This window comes from Megalobrama amblycephala, linkage group LG2 (assembly GCF_018812025.1).
Source record: "Megalobrama amblycephala isolate DHTTF-2021 linkage group LG2, ASM1881202v1, whole genome shotgun sequence".
NCBI classification, from domain to species: Eukaryota; Metazoa; Chordata; class Actinopteri; order Cypriniformes; family Xenocyprididae; genus Megalobrama; species Megalobrama amblycephala.
In genome coordinates, this window is record NC_063045.1 from 58156156 (window position 1) to 58174169 (window position 18014).

General features: G+C 38.9%; 3 protein-coding genes across 5 annotated transcripts; all 3 read right to left on the reverse strand.

Moving 5' to 3' along the window:
* Window positions 1-339: 339 nt before the first annotated feature.
* LOC125262437 (hydroxycarboxylic acid receptor 2-like) lies at window positions 340-2124 on the reverse strand. Its single transcript, XM_048181204.1, has one exon. The coding sequence runs from the start codon at window positions 1819-1821 to the stop codon at window positions 832-834; it is 990 nt and encodes a 329-aa protein (XP_048037161.1). The 5' UTR covers window positions 1822-2124; the 3' UTR covers window positions 340-831.
* Window positions 2125-8916: 6792 nt separating this feature from the next.
* On the reverse strand, window positions 8917-11274 carry LOC125262443 (hydroxycarboxylic acid receptor 2-like). Its single transcript, XM_048181210.1, has one exon. The coding sequence runs from the start codon at window positions 10473-10475 to the stop codon at window positions 9543-9545; it is 933 nt and encodes a 310-aa protein (XP_048037167.1). The 5' UTR covers window positions 10476-11274; the 3' UTR covers window positions 8917-9542.
* Window positions 11275-12523: 1249 nt separating this feature from the next.
* denr (density-regulated protein) lies at window positions 12524-17969 on the reverse strand. Of its 3 annotated transcripts, none has more exons than XM_048181213.1 (8): window positions 17858-17969; window positions 16876-16986; window positions 14824-14843; window positions 14592-14676; window positions 14338-14445; window positions 13140-13256; window positions 12910-13049; window positions 12524-12829 (listed from the first exon to the last, which is right to left on the reverse strand). In XM_048181213.1, the coding sequence occupies exons 2-8, from the start codon at window positions 16973-16975 to the stop codon at window positions 12785-12787; spliced, it is 615 nt and encodes a 204-aa protein (XP_048037170.1). In that variant the 5' UTR covers window positions 16976-16986; window positions 17858-17969; the 3' UTR covers window positions 12524-12784. The 3 variants fall into 3 exon arrangements, with proteins under 3 accessions (XP_048037170.1, XP_048037168.1, XP_048037169.1); XM_048181211.1 differs by having other exon boundaries at window positions 17754-17919; XM_048181212.1 differs by having other exon boundaries at window positions 17873-17897.
* Between the last annotated feature and the right edge of the window lie 45 nt (window positions 17970-18014).

Genomic DNA, 18014 nt, shown 5'->3' on the forward strand with positions numbered 1-18014 from the left:
TATAAAACATTGAATGAAATTCAATATTTCATAATTACATGTTACTATTTCAGTTTTTACTATTAAAATCCATGTTAATATCCATAGGCATTTTATATGTCTACATACGATTTTAAACAATCATAACAATTATTGATATTATCAATAACTTCACAGTATTCAATTAAATTAATATGATAAATAATAACACTAAATCCATAATAATATTTTATTTTATATAATTACTAATCAATATTAATTGTTATGTTAATGCAATATAATAATTAGCAATATTAATGTTTTCTTATACACAAACACACAAAGACTTAACTATAGTTCAATTAAATGTTTACTTAAAAAGTGAATGCATATTAAAAAAAAAATCAAAATTTATTAAGTAACTTTTTATGTAGTAACTGTGACATAAAATAGTGTTTTATCATGGAAAAATGCAGTAAATATGACAACAACATAAACAATGACAATTGTTTTATTGACTGTAATCTCTATCACTGAATGGCCCTATTACAGTCAATAAAAAACTGAATTCATTGAATATTTGCATATAGTGTTAGACATAGAGAACTAGATTTGCCTATCTGACATAAAGAACTATTAAAGACATTTATTAAAGCATTAAATTCATCTGTGGATTTTGATTATGTTAAATAGGCAGCATAGACAAACACCAAGGACACAGAATATTGCTAAATATTATAAATGTTTATAAAGGCTGTCACAAATAGATGCTTACATGAATATGCAGTAGCTAATGTTTACATCAGAATAAATATTATGAATTATAAACTGTGACTTTTTAATGTCAAAACTACATAGTGTATTTTCACTTGTTTAAGAGACATTAGCTGATACTGTAACAGAACTATGATTGTTCTTCTCATTGTCCTCATCCTCATCCATTTTCTGTCCTAGAAGTTTCATGTAGAGTTTCTTGAGGGATCCACTGAACGCAGGACTGGAAAAATAATAAACGATGGGATTGAGTACGCTGTTGAAGTAGGTAAAGCAGACAGTGGTGTAAAAAGCCACATTTGCATCAGTGAAATAGTGGCACTCGTTATGCCAGCTCTTCAGCACCCACACTGCGATACGAGAGACGTTACTTGGGAAGAAACATATAATGAAAACCAGAGCAACTGCTAAAATAAACTGCACTGCCCTCTTGATTTTGCCCTGTGTGTCCACCGTCTTACTTTTCAGTTGCCATGTAATACAAGCTGTACAATAGCTAACAATGCACGTGGGCACAAAGAACTGGATAACGTAGAATGAATTGTGCCAGTCGGACAATGCATTGCGTCCCAAACATATGTTGAAGCTCTCACACTGTGTGCGGTTGTTTCGATAGTAGAAATGTTTGTCTGTTAACAGGTAGACAGTCATGGCTATGATGAGACCCCAAATGCCAAGAGACACCCACAGGGCGTAGCGCAGACCCATGCGGTTGATGCGGTTGAGAGGGTGAACGATCTTCAGGTATCGGTCCACAGCGACGGCAGTAAGGAAGAATATACCAGCAGCTCTGTTGGCGGCCAAAAGAAACAGCAAAATACGGCAGAAGGCATCTCCGTAGACCCAGTCCTTGCCCCTGCGGTAGTAGTCGGCCCTGAAAGGAAGGCAGAAAAGGACCACAGCATCCGCCACAGCCAGGTGAGCTAGATAAATAGAATTGGGCTTCCAGGTGTCCCTGTGGAAGAAGAACATCGAGAGGGCGAGGACATTCCCCATAAGACCAAAAATGAATTCGACGAATAGTATAGGAGGTAGGACTTCGTCCAAGATGGGTGCATCAAAAGCGCAGCACTTTGAGGAGTTGTCCATGATTCTGATTCTGCTGTAAAACCAGCCGAGAGTCGGAGAACTTCAGATCTGTATTGTTTGGTCTCCGCACTGAATATGCCAATGATTCCCCCAAGACTTGGTCTTAAAGATGTTTGCTCCAGAGGCGTGGCTACGTGTGGGCAAGGGTGGGCAGTGCCCATCCAATTGAAAATCAGTCAAATTAAAATTCTAGCTTAGATTATATCTCTTTCTGGTTTATTATTGGCTATTTAAGTCTCAAGCGTAGAAGAGGCGTAGTCGGGAACCTGAGCAGTCACCGTTTAATGCGGGCACAGAACCTTTTCATTCAAATGTGCAGGGAGACCGTGCACTTATTTTAAAACCTTCCAACATAGTTTACACAATTATTTTTGTTGAATGTCTAGTCTTATTGATACATTTTTTCTTCTTTCAATTTACTTTAGTTGTATACTTTTTTTTGTAGGTTTGGCCATGAAAATCTGAATTGTGCATAACCACGGTGGTGGCATATGCTTCCTTTACCCATCGCTTGGTAATGCTATGGACAGTTTTTGTTTATTTTTCTTGTTTCCTTGAAGCAAGAATATTTAGTTAAGTTCTAATTAATGTTTTATTTGGTTAGGTTATGATGTAATCAGTGCTGGACGTGTTGCTTTGTCTGTGGCAGATGGTTGGGTAAGTTATTCAGAAAAATCCATTACAGATTACTAATGACTAAAATAGTAATAAGATTATTATACAGGCTTATTTTATTGAAGACACATTACTAGCAACTTTACTTTTGAGTAAAACCCCTACTATAAATATGTTCATAATCTGTAAATATTTTGACATCATCTGTGTCTCATACTTTTTATATTTTTTGTTTTATTCTTCATCTTAATTATATGTCTTGTTGTTATATTTATATGTGTACAGTGGAAGCTTCAATACCAAGGTAAATTCCTTGTGTGTGCAAGCACACTTGGAAATAAAGCTCTCTCTGATTTCTGATTCTGATACTAACAGTTTTATACTAGAGGGAAAACAGCTTTTACTGTAAAACCAGTGTGTCAATGATTGTATTGTCTTATGTATGTGTATTGTCACATGTATATGTGTGTTCCTGAGATGAGTATCATGCTCTTTTAAATTGATTAGGTTACTGATTTCTTGTCATTTGAATTAGTCGACTCGATATAGATTCCGAAAAATATTTTTTAAGCTTTTATCAGACGCGCTATCTTAACCGGTTTTGTGTAAACTCATGATCATCAACTCATTATAATCAAATAAACAATCACGAAAATATTTATTTTAGTTTAATGCTTTTTAATAAGCCTAATAAAAACAGACTTATTTTTGTGATGCGATGCCCAAGCATTGCACTGCGATTTTAATTGTGATGGTAGTGTTCCTTATCTCTCACACTGTGTCTGTCCTAAAAAAATTAAGACAAAAATCCACACAAAATTAATTTAATAAAAGAAAGTAGTTTTTCCTGCCAAAATGTTATTGGAAATTTATTTCTTAACAAGCATACAAGACTTTTATTGCCCACCCTGGGTGGCATCCTTGTAATGTCACTGGTTTGCTGACATGCAAATGGTGTAGCTGTAAGCATCCGCATGGACAACAAACCCAGGTGTGGATGGTAAATGGTCTCAAGGGACATTTGTGCCTCTTATGGATTTATTAATCATATGTGATCTGTTCATGTTTTTTGTATCTTTGTCAGGGGATGCCGTATGTTCTCCTTCCACTTGTTTCCATTAGTGTGAGCAGCAGCAGTGGCCTCTGATGTCAGGCTTGTGCTACAGCTGTTCTCCATCTTCACTGGAGAGGAATTAGCTTTTTGTTTTAACTGCTGTTTTCATGTAGGGAAAGAAACCTAATCACATCTAAATGAATGAATAGAGTGTAACAGTCGGGTTTCGGAAGTAAAAACTTTCTCCATAGGGAAATGTCTCGCTTACGTATGTAACCTTGATTCCCTGAATAGGCAACGAGACACTGCGCACCGTTGCTACCTCCGGTGTTACGAATGTCTTCATGCCATTTATTGGCCAGTAGCACTTAGCACAGCCCCAAGAAATATGTCACGTATGCTCAAATCAGCGTGCTATGCATGATTTCATCAGATTTCTTTGTACAAAGGAAGCACTTATCGAAAGGTATGGGAAAGGCTGGTGATACAGCGGCTCATCCCTATTCAGGGAACCAAGGTTACATATGTAACCAAGACATTCCCTTTCATAGGTTCACTCAAAGCTGCGTCCGCTCAAGCAGATAAAACCTGGGAGCCGGGATCCATGGCAGGGGCTGCTGCCTTCGAAAAACGAATAGTGTTGGGAATCTCAGCCGAGAGACCAGTACATATTAACGCATTCCGCTCAGGGGCCACACCCATAGTTTTCATAAATCCAGACGGGATGCCAAATCATAGCCCGGGCCTGAGTTAGCAGGGCGTGCCTAAGGGGAATCTCCCAAGGAGGGTTGGCTAGTAAACTGACCAGGTTTGAGAACCACATCTGTGTGGGCCAGAACGGGGCCACCAGCAACAAATGTTTCACTTCGTCCGTCTGTACTCTGTGCATAACCACTGAGTGCAAACGGATCGGCGGGAAGGCATAAAGTCTGGTCCTGGGCCACTCCTGAGCCAGAGCATCCAGTCCCAGAGGTGACGGAGGAGACAGGGAGAACCAGAGCAGGCAATGCATAGTCATGCTCGAAGCAAACAAGTCCACTTCCACTCGGCCGAACCATTTGAGGCTCACCACCTGAAGGTGTAACCTCCATTCTCTGGGCTCCAGGCCCTGCCTCGAGAGTAGGTCCACTCCCAGTACACATTAACGTGTACTGGGAGTTCAGATGACCTGGGAGATGAATTGCTCTGACTGACAGAAATTTGGTCTCCACCCAAAGAAGAACATGCCTCGCCAGTCTGCACAGAGGGCGAGAACGTAGTCCCCCTTGGCGATTCGGGTACGAAACTACAGTCATGTTGTCTGTCCTGACCAATATGTGATAACCACTCAGATAGGGTAAGAACTGTTTGAGTGCCAGGAACACTGCCAGCATCTCCAAACGATTTATGTGCCAGCCCTGATGTACCTATGTCCAAGCTCCAAAGGTCGGGCATCCATGATAGACCCCCAGCCTGTGAGGGATGTGTCTGTCATGATACTCTTGCGATGACAAAATGCCCCCAGCTGGACTCCTCTGCGAAGGAAATGGAGCGTTGTCCATGTACGCAAAGGTCTCATAACTCTGTGGAACAGGTGGCAATGAGGTGATATCTTTTGACTGGCCTCGTGGAGCAGGCCCAATTGAGCCACAGGGGATGCTGCTGCCATAAGACCCATCAGTCTGTGGCATAAACCTACGCGGACTAGACGCCCTGTTCTGAACTGACTCAGGTCCGTAATGACTGAACATACAGATGTGCCTGCATTGTGCGAGAATCCTACGCCCAGAAAAGTCATTTACTGATGTGGCAGCAGTACACTCTTTTGCAGGTTTACGCATAATCCTAGGCTCCTCAAATGATCGAGTACCAAGTCTCGATGAGGAATCGCCAAATCCTGTGATTGAGCTAATATCAGCCAATCGTACAGGTAATTCAAAATCCAGACGCCCTAGAGCTGCAACGGGGCCAGAGCCGCTCATACATTTTGTGAACATTCGAGGAGCCAGAGCCAGTCTGAATGGAAGAACACAGGATTGGTAAGCCTTCCCCCTGTAAGCAACCTGAGGAACTTCCTGTGTCTCTTGACTATCTGGATGTGGAAGTATGCATCCTTTAGATTGATAGTCATAAACCAGTCTCTGGTTCGTATACTAGACAAAATGGACTTTAACATCAGCATCTTGAATTTGCTCACTCTTGAGCGCAAGTTTTAGGTGACAAACCACCATCCTTTTTGGTCACAACAAAATAACAGCTGTAGAAGCTCAACTCCATCTGAGTGGGGGTATTTCTTCTATAGTTCCTTTCTCTAGGAGTGACAATCTCCTGACTCAGAGCTGAGACTGCCCAAGGACACCGTTGTGTGAAGAATCTCGCTGAAAGGAGGAGATCCTGGGGGCCTGAGAACGAGAGATCTTGGCTGTCAAACTCAGGTCTATCCATTTCCATTGCTGTGGATGAGACCTAGGACCCCAGTCCCTGCGAGGGGGTTCCATAGGCAATGGCTCACTCCTCTGCACCTCACGGGGATGCTGTAGAGAAGAGGAGCACAAATGAGCTGCAGGTGGTTGCCGCTCAACCTCTCTAGACCTGCGTGGGATGAGCTGGCGAAAAACAGCAGGCTGTTGCTTGGCTGCTGGAAATTTTTCCACCACAGCAGTAACGGATTCTCCAAACAGGCTGTTCTTGGACATGGGGGTATCTAAAAGAAACGTTTTGTCCTTTTCTTTGATGTCTGTGGCGACCAGGGCGGGCGAGAGCCGTGAGGGAACGGCGCGAGGCCGGTGGCGCGAGAGTTAACGAGCTACACCTGGGAGGCGCACCGGCCTTGATTCCCTCACGGAGGAGCTCCGGGAGCATAAAAGGAGGAGCGACGACCGTGGAGGACGAGAGAGGACCAGGCCTGGACTTTATTTTATGTTTTATTATGTTTGTGTGGCCGGCAGACGTCCGCGAGGGTCTGCCGGCATTACTTTCGTTTTGTTCTTTGTTTATTTTGAATTAAACTTTTGTTGAATGTTCGCCGGTTCCCGCCTCCTTCTTCCCATATCTACTAACCTCGTTACAATGTCAGTTAGAGTAAGCCAAAGATGGTGCTCAACTGTCACCATTCCCGCCATGGACCTGCCTATTGCCCGAGCAGTATGCTTTGTAGCTCTAAGCGCCAAGTCAGTAGCCCATCTGAGCTCCTTAACAGGCTCTGGAGTCAGGCCTTCTCCTTCATCCAGCACGTCTGCTAAATAAGCTTGGAGCACAGCCACAGAATGAGGAATGTCCAGCGGCCATGCAGGATTTCCAGTCTAAAGCATAAGTAATCCTACACAAGCTGGAGCCGAATTTGGCGCAAGATGGGCCTTCAGAGTCTCTTCCAGAGTCTCTTCCAGCATCACCATGTAGCCATGCTCCGCCATATTGGAAACAATGGGATGTGTAATACGTGCTGAAAAGGGCTGCTTCCAAAACTTTGAAACCTCTTGGTGGAGATCTTGGAAGAAGGGTAGAGGCTTAAGGGGGTGCGGCTAGTCAAAAATCGGTCATCCAGTTTCGACTGGGCCTGATTTTGAGTTGGCTCGCTGTCCCATTTTATTATATCCTACAACTCGTTATAAGATGGGGAAGTGCGTTTCTCTTGTCCACTTGGAGGGAGAGAACTGCACAAATCACACATAAGCTCCTCAGAATTAGAGGCCACTGTTGACAGCACGTCATCATCAAATGGTTCACAAACCAAATAAATCGAATTACGAGCTTCTGGGATTAGGCCACAAATCATCATTAGCAAAGACAACTGGGTCTATTCAGCGCTCGTCTAAGTGGCCTGGAGAGAGTGAGAGAAAGGGAGAAAATTCCGTTTGCTTACTCTCCATGTGCTCCGGCTCGCAAACGTCATCCCAAGCATCCGTCTCGTGCGGTGCCAATAAATGGCCTGATGGTATAAGGGCTTCAGACATTTGTCACACCGGAGGTGTTCCCATAGCGATGGTACGCAGTGTTGAGTGAACCTATGAAAGGGAACTGACTTTTAACCAAGTCCTGAAAAGTGAAGCCAAAACGTTTTGATCGCCCTCAGGTGGCTGGTCCCAGTATAGGTCATAAACCCCACTCTCTCCTTGTAATCTAATGGGACATGAGACAAACTAAACAATTAAATTACTCTTCAAATAATTTTTTTCCAAAGATGATTTGTCATTTTATGTAGTTTTTATCACGTTGATGTAAGTTCAAGTGTTCATTTTTTTAAATTAAGTTGGTTTTAGTTAATTATTTGATGCTATGAAAACGGGAGTGTGACGTCATGATTGACAGCTGAGATTGACAGCTTCTCTAAGCAAACTGAGGCACCAACATACTTTTTCGGGGCATTCAGGAGGAGATTGGAGCTATAACTTTAATTTCTACATTTTCCATAACTGTTTATTTCACAGCGACATAATGGGCTGTTCTGCAGTAAACTGTACTAACCGATCTTGCTTGCGATTTACTTTGCGGGAGTGTGGACGGGACCTTGATACTGCGATTCCACTTCGCTCACTACTGCAGTCCCAAATCAACGCAAGATGCCGGTGCCATATTGGGACATTGGTGGCTTCACTTTTCTACAATGGAAGAGAGTGAAGGTGCGTCGTCCATCTCTTTGTCTATGCTTTAACAATAACTTATAAACCTTATATAAAAGACAGCTCAAGACAACATGTACATTTCTCCAATGAAGTAAGTTGGATCCAAAATAGTTTATATACAAAATGCTTTTTGCAGGTTCTTCGGAGAGAAACAGAAAGATGTAGGAAATTTAATGCAGATTTAACACTCACATCAAGTTTTGCAATATATATATTTTTTTTTTTTTTTTTTTTTTTTTTTTTTTTTTTTTTTTTTTTTTTTTTGCAATATATTATATATATTTTTCATGTTTTCCTCTGAAACACTTTCTCTATTCTGTTATCTGCTTTAACATGAATTCATAATTGCATGATTACCCTGTAGGATCCACCTGCTCTCAGCCTTTCAAAGCTCATAATCTGTCTGTGACACGCCCTCTTCTGGATTTTAGTGGTAGGACATGGATACACTCATACTGATTACAAACTCTGCATAAAACTTTGTGGATTAGATATACATCATGGATATAGGAGACAAATTTGTTCTTCATGAGATCAGAAAAGTGTCTGAAATTTGATCAAAGCCAGACTTTCAAATTTCAAAATTGTACAACATAAACAGTCATTTTATGTCTGCAAATGTTTGTTCATTCAACAGTTTCTTTGCAATTTTGTTAGATATCTGTCTAAAGAGCATGCAATTGAAACTGGTTCATCAGTTAATGAGAAGAATATTCTAATATAATAATATATCCCCCCCCCCCCCCCCCCCCCCCAAAAAAAAAAGGCAGTTTAAAACACTGAGATCACAGCAAAACCAAGAAGGCAATTGAAGACATTTATTAAAAGCTTTATTGATTTATTTTGCCTATGCAGTAGAAAATGTTTTAATGTAGTCATAAGCTTAGGGAGATTATTACAAATAAATATGTTTACTGCACTGAAAAGGCTATATAAAGTGATAATCATATTTATGGAGCATTGAATAACCAGAAACAAGTCAGTATTCCAAACAGACAGTGAAAAATATCCAATAAATGTTTAGAAATAATATAAATATATAATATATATATATATATTTTTTTTTTTCCTTCATTGTGATGAAAAATTCATATATATATAATGTGTACCGTTTTGGTTAGTACATTTTTTGAAGGTTGTCTCACATAGATGCGTTACACGAATATATATTGTCAGGCATCGTTTACATTTAAATGAATATATATCCTACTGTATAATGTCAAAACCACACTGTGGCCCTGTCCCAAACGGCACCCTTTATGTTCACTTTTTTTGTGATTGCGTGCAAGTGTATAAGTCCATGAGACTGTAGAGTGTCCAATGTGTCATTTTAGGCTTTAGTAACATGCTCACCAGCACTTTTGCCAAACTGTGGACTTTTTGATGAACTGCGAGATCTTAGGATTTGGGACAGGGACAGTGTCTACCTGAATATTGTCACAGAACTATAATTATTCCTCAATTTTCTTTCCTAAAAGTTTCATGCAGATTCTCCGAAAGGATCCACTGAACGCGGGGCTTGAAAAGTAATAGACGATGGGATTGAGCACGCTGTTGAAGTAGGTAAAGCAGACAGTGGTTTTAAATGCATCATTTGCCTCAAAGAAATAGTGGCACTCATTATACCAGAGCTTCAGCACATACATGGCGATACGTGAGATGTTGCTCGGGAAGAAACATATAATGAAAACCACAGCCACTGCTAAAATAAACTGCACCGCCCTCTTTATTTTGCCCTGTTTGTCCACCGTCTTACTCTTCAGCTGCCATGTAATGCAGGTTGTGCAGTAGATTACAATGGCCGTGGGTACAAAGAACTGGATAACGTAGAACACATTGTGCCAGGTGAACCGTGAATTACTCCCAAAGCAGATGTTGAAGCTCTCGCACTGCGTGTGGTTGTTTAGATAGTAGAAATGTTCATCTGTTAACAGGTAGGCAGTCATGGCTATGATAAGAACCCAAAGGCCAAGAGACACCCACAGGGCGTAGCGCAGACCCATGCGGTTGATGCGGTTGAGAGGGTGGACGATCTTCAGGTACCGATCCACGGCGACGGCAGTGAGGAAGAATATACCGCCAGCTCTGTTGGTGGCCAAAAGAAACAGCAAAATACGGCAAAAAGCGTCTCCGTAGACCCAGTTCTTGCCCCTGCGGTAGTAGTCGGCCCTGAATGGAAGGCAGAAAAGGACCAATGAGTCCGCCAGAGCTAGATGGGCAAGATAAATAGAATTGGGCTTCCAGGTGTCCCTGTGGTAGAAGAACATCGAGAGGGCGAGGACATTCCCCATAAGGCCCAATATGAATTCCGTGAACATTACAGGGGGAAGGTATTGGTCCAGCATGGGTGTTTCATAAGTGCAGCACACTGAGGTGTTGTTCATGATTATGATGCTGCTGTGAAACTAGACAAAAGTCGGAGAACTTCAGATCTTTTCACTGTTTCGCCTCATATGGCAATGATTCCCGTGAGACTTGTTCTTAAGATGTTTGCTCACATGCGAATGGTGTAGCTGTAAGCATGCACATGGACAACAAAAAACCCAGGTGTGATGGGTAAATGGTCTCGAGAGGAATTTTTGCCTCTTATGAATTTAATAATCACATCGCGCTGCAAGTTGGGACTCTCCAAAAGCACCATTAAAGTGATTATGTGTAGGATACTTTACACTTGGGCATACAATGAAAAACTGAACAATACAATTAACAAAGAACTTTTTGTTTTTGTTGAACATGATTTTGCACGTTTTGTTTTTCCTGATGGAAGTGTTTGGATGAATCTCGCAAAGAAATGTCCAGGTTATATTTTTTTTAAAATTCAAAATTATTATATATATTTTTAAAATAAAAATAACTTTTATGATTAGAAAGGTTTTTTTTTTTTTTTTTTTGCATTGTAACATTAATGACAATTTTTATAAAAAAGCAAATATTTTATAAAATAAGCAGATACTAAAGTACAAATACTATCATGATGTACACAATTGTTCTTTACAAATGTACTTGAAACATATTTTTTTGATATAGTAATGAGAACATTTTTTTTCACATTACAGTATGCTACTGAAATTTGTGAGGGCCATTACTGACATTATTGTAAGTAAATGTAGCTCTTTTTATTTTGGGGGGCGAAATATAACAAGGGATTTTATTTTTAAATATGTATTTTAAACATTTTTAAATATATATTTTAAATAAAATATATATTTATTTTTAAATATATATTTTTTCATATTATAATAAGAACCAAGATTTTTTTGCATTACAATATGCTACTGAAATTTGTGAGGGCCATTATTGACATTTTTTTCATAAAAATCTTAAATGCAAAATAGGTTTTGTTCTTTTGAAGGCTTTTAGTAGGGAAAAGATAAAAATTGTTTGCTATGCATCCAAAAATTCACCAACCAAATAATTTTTTTTATTAGATCAACTGATCTCTCATATCTGGTTTAATTATACTTAATAATAATTATATATATATATATATATATATAGCACCTTTTACAAACCCAAGAACAGGAAAACTGCAACAACTAGAAGAGAAATAAAAAGAGAAAGTACATGACATAGATACTAGAAATTTAAGAAAATAAGCAGAATAAACAACAACAAATGAAACAAAACAAGGCAAAATTTCAGACAGAACATTTCAACATCACCAAGAAAACAAATGTTTTCTGTTTAGTTGTGAAGGCAGGAGATTTTATGGAGATGCAGGGGGAGAGGGTTCCAGCATCTAGGGGCCGTTGCGCTGAAGGACCTGCTCCCAATGGAGAACATTGTGAATAAATTGGTACCAGAGGATTTGAGAGTCCGTCAGACTGAGCAGGAGTGTATGAATCTAATCAGCGGGGGTCTTTGAACTGCTTACTGTACCAGCTGTGCACTAGTAGCATTGGAGGAGTATAGGAGTTATATGTGCGTGTTAGAACTTTGGTTCAGCGTGTGTTATATATGGCATTTTTGACATTTTAAATGGATGTTGGCAAACATAAAAGGATTTTCACCACCTACTGGACTAAAGCGAAGAAGAGAAATGGCAGCCGCTGTGATTTTTCTGTACTATGGCTTAAACATCACATTGTTTTTCAACAGAACCGATTGGAGCACTTGGGAAATGATCAGCAAGCCACATGGATATTTTGCAGACACTTTTGGGTGTTTAATGAAACAGTAAAGTAAGTCACAATTGTAACACACAGTGTACTGACATTGTATTGAATTCACCCTACTGGATATTCCTTAAATGATCTCCATTTTGTGTTTTGCAGAAAGTCTAATGGGTTTGGAATATGAGGGTGAGTAAATTATTATTATTTTTTAGCAAACATGACATATGAATACAGTTTCAAAATGCATTTATAAATCAAACTAAAGGCCACAGTGTTGCATTGGATGCGATGATAAAAGAAACGATACACAACAGAAGTGTGTCGAATGAGACCGAAATTTATTAGTCTATTGTTTGCATGTGTGAAATGCTTTGAGTCACATCATTCCAGACATTTGGCAACCAACCTAGTGACAAAGCAGCTATCAAGAACTGAAAAACCCCAAGGATGAAGCCGAGTCCATGGAAATTCTATACAGTAAATAAAATAGATATAAAAGGGCTTTATGTCGATGTGTACATTTGGCCAGGTTTGCTGTGTCACGTCGCATCAGTTTCAGTAAAAGTGCATATGGGGCTTCACTTTTTGACCTCTCCAAGATCGTCAATGCTGTCGTCATCCACCTGTCGGGTTAGAGAATATGTCAAGAAAAGCTGCGATGATGGTTCATCTGGTCGGATTTAACGCTGGGATGTTTGCTCACCTCAGGCCACTTTTCCTGGATGACGTCGATGATGTCATCTGTAAAGTCTCCCTGAATGATGATTTCATCATCTGCTGTCACTGAGGCACCGCAGGAGAATTTCTGAGCAAAAAACCTCTGCGCCTCCTTAAGGTCGATGTCTGATGTGGACCACAGAATAACATGTTACCACAGGGTAAAAATACATGACAAACATTAAGACAGACTATTTGCTACAATCACAGCCTTACCGAAAGTGGCCAAGCCACACACCCTCGTGACGTATTTCTTTTTAGCTCTTGGGATTTTTGCTATCGTGACTTTTTGAGGGACGGTCTTCTTTTTCTGTTTGATTTGACCTCTTCCACCTTGCAAAGGGAACAAAAAATAATAATAAAGACTTTCATAGCCAGAAAAAAAAAAAATCATGCCAAATGCCAGTGTTGCTTTTGCTATTAAAAACTATTTTCAGTAATTGAAATAAATATTAATATATTAATTAGTTGAAAAACTGATTTAGAAATGTTTTAAGTTTAGTTTAAGTACTAAAAATGAAATAAAAATAAATAGAAATTAAAAAATAATAATTGCAAAATGACGTACTTAATCTAAAAGTAAACTGAAAATATATATCAAAAAAAAAAATCCATAAATCGTATATAAATAATACTAAAATAACACTGAGATATGCTTGAATTAATCTTGACATAAAAATTAAAAGTAGCCTAGTAATGAAGATCATATCTATAATCAATGACATAAAACCAAAATACACTTTAAAAAAAAATTCTATAGCCTCGTTTCCCCCAAAATTACTTGGAACAATTTGTCTCAGGAACTTTTTTTTCCCCCAGACCTGTTGCTGTCTGGGTTTCCATTGCGGTCTAAAATACCGTGAAGATTAGGCAAGTGACATGGGACTGCGCGCGACTTTCCAGTTCCCGCTGGATTTCGTCCTCCGCATGTAAGCTTAATAAAGCCTGAACCTTGTCGTCGGCCCATCGTCGTATTTTTTCAACTCCATTGTTGAATCGAAGAGCAAACAACTCTTATTGCACGCACTGTAACTGCAACAGACGTTTTAAAAATGGTGGTTGAAATAAAATGCTGCGTGAACTCAATCAGTATGTTCAGCACCCAAGTCCCACCCCTGAAAGTTCCTAAACTTTGAAAAAGGACTACATCGTGAGCAGGGACTTTCTGAGGGGGCAAATTTTTTACCGGGAACTTCATTTCGACCCTGGTCCCTGCCACACCAAGTACCACCCCAAAGTCCCTAGTTCCTGCAGCGGAAACGTGGCTTAATAAATGTTTTAATTGAACAGTTAAGAGATTAAGTTCTGAATGTGGATCCAAAAAATAATGCAGATTCAAACTTGGGAGCACCATCATGAGCACATGCAAATGCTTATGTTTATAGATGTCTATATATAAAAATAAATGTCTAACCTCTCTTCTGTTTCTTCTTCTCCTCTTCCTCTCCTGCAGGGGGCGCCTCTCCACCGCCGCCACCTCCTCCTCCTCCTCCTCCTTTTGTTTCCTGTTTGGGTGCTGTACCTACACAACAGCAGTGACTTCAGTTGTCAAAATACTGGCAAACTGATACAGCAGTGCATGTCATAAAGATGCAGACCAAATATCCCTCAATGTCCAATATGAAAAAGAATACACTCAGAGATTGCTGTGAAAGAAAATCGACTTACCAAGAGTCAGTTTTGCAAACACATCAGGAAAGTTCTTCTCAAGCCACTGTTTGCATTTGGCTGGCTCAGGCATGTACTCACAGTACTAGCAGAGCGAAGCAGAAATGTTTTATTAATTCACTTCCTACCAACATACTCGTATGAAGATTTCACAGAATAATTTCTAAAAACTTTACGTCAAGAATGAAGTAATAAAAAATAAGTCATCATTTTTAACGTGTTATGTACTCACCTCTACAGGCAGGGAACACACTGCAAGTAAAAGAAGACAGAAATTACACCGTTGTGAAACCAAAATATTAAAGGAATAGTTCACCCAATAATTGTAATGGCACTGAAAAGTGCCCGAGTTTTTGAAGCTCCAAGTACAACGGCCATATGCGCATTTACGAGTGTCATGACAAATCGGGTCCTCCCTCGAAATCGGGTCTCCACAAACTGTCAGTTGATTATCTTGAGTATATATGAATATTCATTTAAAATATGCATAGCTTGCTATATAATGCGTAAGAAATTAAATTAGTGCATAATAAAACCAACTGAACGTAATTTCTTACACTTGATTGACTGTTAATAAATAATAATAATAATAATAGACTAAGTGAATAATTGAACATTCATTTGTTTTATCTAGACTCGTGCACCACCGTTGCCAGAAGCCAGCGATTACAGTTTATAAAGTTTTAAATATAGACATTTTTTAGAGATATAACGATTTACCGATATTTTCCCCAATATTTAAGCATTTTATCATAATCAGATCGGTTTTGTAATATCGGATTTACCGATAAACACCGCCATCTTGTGGGTGTTTTGAGAATTGCGTGCAGGATCGCCATTACAGCGCATCTGAAGGGAGACGAGACAACGGTGTGCACATGTAAAGTATACTTACCTGCTTTGCTGTAATTAGTAAACTTTATTTAACATAACAGCCATTAATGCACAAATTAGATGTGTTACATTAATGCCTGAAATGTAGCTAGTTTATGCAGCTCGTCTCTAAGAAATAGAGACAAGCTCACAGATTCACGTAAGATAATCCATCAAGTCCTCACCCAATACAGATATAGCTTTGCATGAATTAAATAATACAGCCATGAATGAGCACATGTTGGAAATAAAAGTGCTGAATTTAATTCTCTCTCTGTTGTCTGTGCTCATCATTAGTCTCCTGAAGTCATCTGCATTTTGCTGTTCACTCAGCGGGTTGATGCTCAGGAAATGCTCCACGGCCACCGCATGTAACTTTTAAATGAGTGAATCTTGTTAAAACACCATAAATATATAAACATTTACTATATAACCATTAATCATTCATAAACATCCAAATAAACACGACTCTATGAAAATTATTTATTATCTCTGAGCGATCACAGTTTGAGTATAGTTCTGCATAAATGCATAAACAGCGCCAGCGCTTTGTCAGCAGATATTTCATGATCTAGAAGGACAAAAATATTATTAATAATTCTGATATAACATACCAGTTGAGAAATGCAATAAAATACGATGTTTTGTTTGTTATATTCCAATATTCCACAGATTATTCAGTTATTTAACATAATCCAGCAAATTATTCTTCACTCTTTAGCCTATTAAACAGCTTATAAATCTACTAAAACTGTAGTTTAAAATGAAGTATTGCATTTCTACAAAGTTGATATGACTCCTGTCTTTAATTTATTTGCTCCATTTGAAAACATTACACATTCTACATTGATTTTGCTTATTGTTGCCTATTGTTGCTGCTGATGCTTTTTAAATAAGATTTGTTTTCTATGCAAGGAGGGAGTGATTGTTATAAATAAAATGGTTTGCATAAACACAAATTATCGGTATCGGTTCTAAAAAAAAAAAAACCACCACCAATAATCGGTCGATCACTAGCCAGAAGCCAGTGATTATCATTTATAAAGTTTAAATATAGATATTTTTTCCTTTCAAAATCCCATCGCTTTGCTTCTGAAGGTCTTTATTAACCCACTGGAGTCGTATGAATTACTTCTATGATGGATGGATGGATGGATGGATGCACTTTTTTGAGCTTCAAAAACTTAGGCACTATTTAATGCAATTATAAAGCTTTGGAAGAGCCAGGATGTTATATAATATAACATGAAGAAAGTCATATACACCTAGAATGGCTTGAGGATGAATAAATTATGGGATAATTTTACATTTTGGGTGAACTATCCCTTTAAGAGAGTAACATTTAATTTAAAAATTAGCATTTTAAATGCAGTGCATTTTCCCAAAATACCGGTATTATGTATTTTCTTACCTCCACAGTAGAGAACTTTCAGTGGGTATTTTGCATCTGGGTCGGCCCGATCCCCTTTATTTTCTGGTAAACCTGACTCTGCATTCTCAGTAGTAGCCATATTACATGAATCTGCACAAACCATACAGAAGGGTTATTTCACATAACTCAACCAGCTGATGCACAGTGACCAACAAACTGATACATGATGATAGCTTAAATTCTAAGAAAGACAGAAAAACACATACTCATCACATACAGCTTGAGGAAAGTGTTTAGTTTGCAAAAAAATGGTCAAAACCAACAATATGGTGCCTTCATTATGCATACAGAAATGTGGTCTGTCTAATGATGATTATACTTAATTTACAACAGATATAACTAACTACACATCAGGCATAAGCTGTTGGGTTTAAAGTAAAACCTGCCATAACCAAAAAAAGAGCATATCTGTCCATCTAAATTACAAAAGGCCCATTTGACAGCAGAGAGATCTTCCACATATGCACTATTTATCAACCTTGGGTAAATCTTATAATAGTTTTAAATTCATTAAACTCTCAAAACATCCTATTTTGGTTCATAATATCACACAAAAAGCATTCAAGCGCATGTAAACATATAAAATGTCATGTAATAGCAGCACCCTAGTGGTGCTTCAGAGATACTATCCAGCAAACTCAGATCAGATGCAATGGGTCTGATCAAAGCTTCTTCTTATTACACTAATAAACGCATGCAGATATAGTTTTAAAATCATTTAGAGCCACTGACAGTGACTTAAATCATGAAGCCTCCGCACAATGATCATCCATCCACACCACTGAGCTCCCATTCATTAGCCACCACTGCTAATCACAGCTCTCCTACAGCCGCCACGCGCTCAAGCTCATACATACCCCGTCGGTATAATCTCAGTACAACTTGCTTTTGAGTAACACCTTGATCATTATTACATTAACTCGTGCGGATGTTCTTTAAAGGGTGAAAGAGTTTCACTGACTGTTGCTCAGCACACCTTCACTGTCTGATTTGGCTTTGGGTCCTGACAACGCCTCTCTGAGGCACAGCAACAACTGCGTTTGTGCCTATGCCGTATTGCGCACACACTTCGTGGTGGGGTGTTTTAGGGTTATAGTGAATAAATAATTTTAATATAT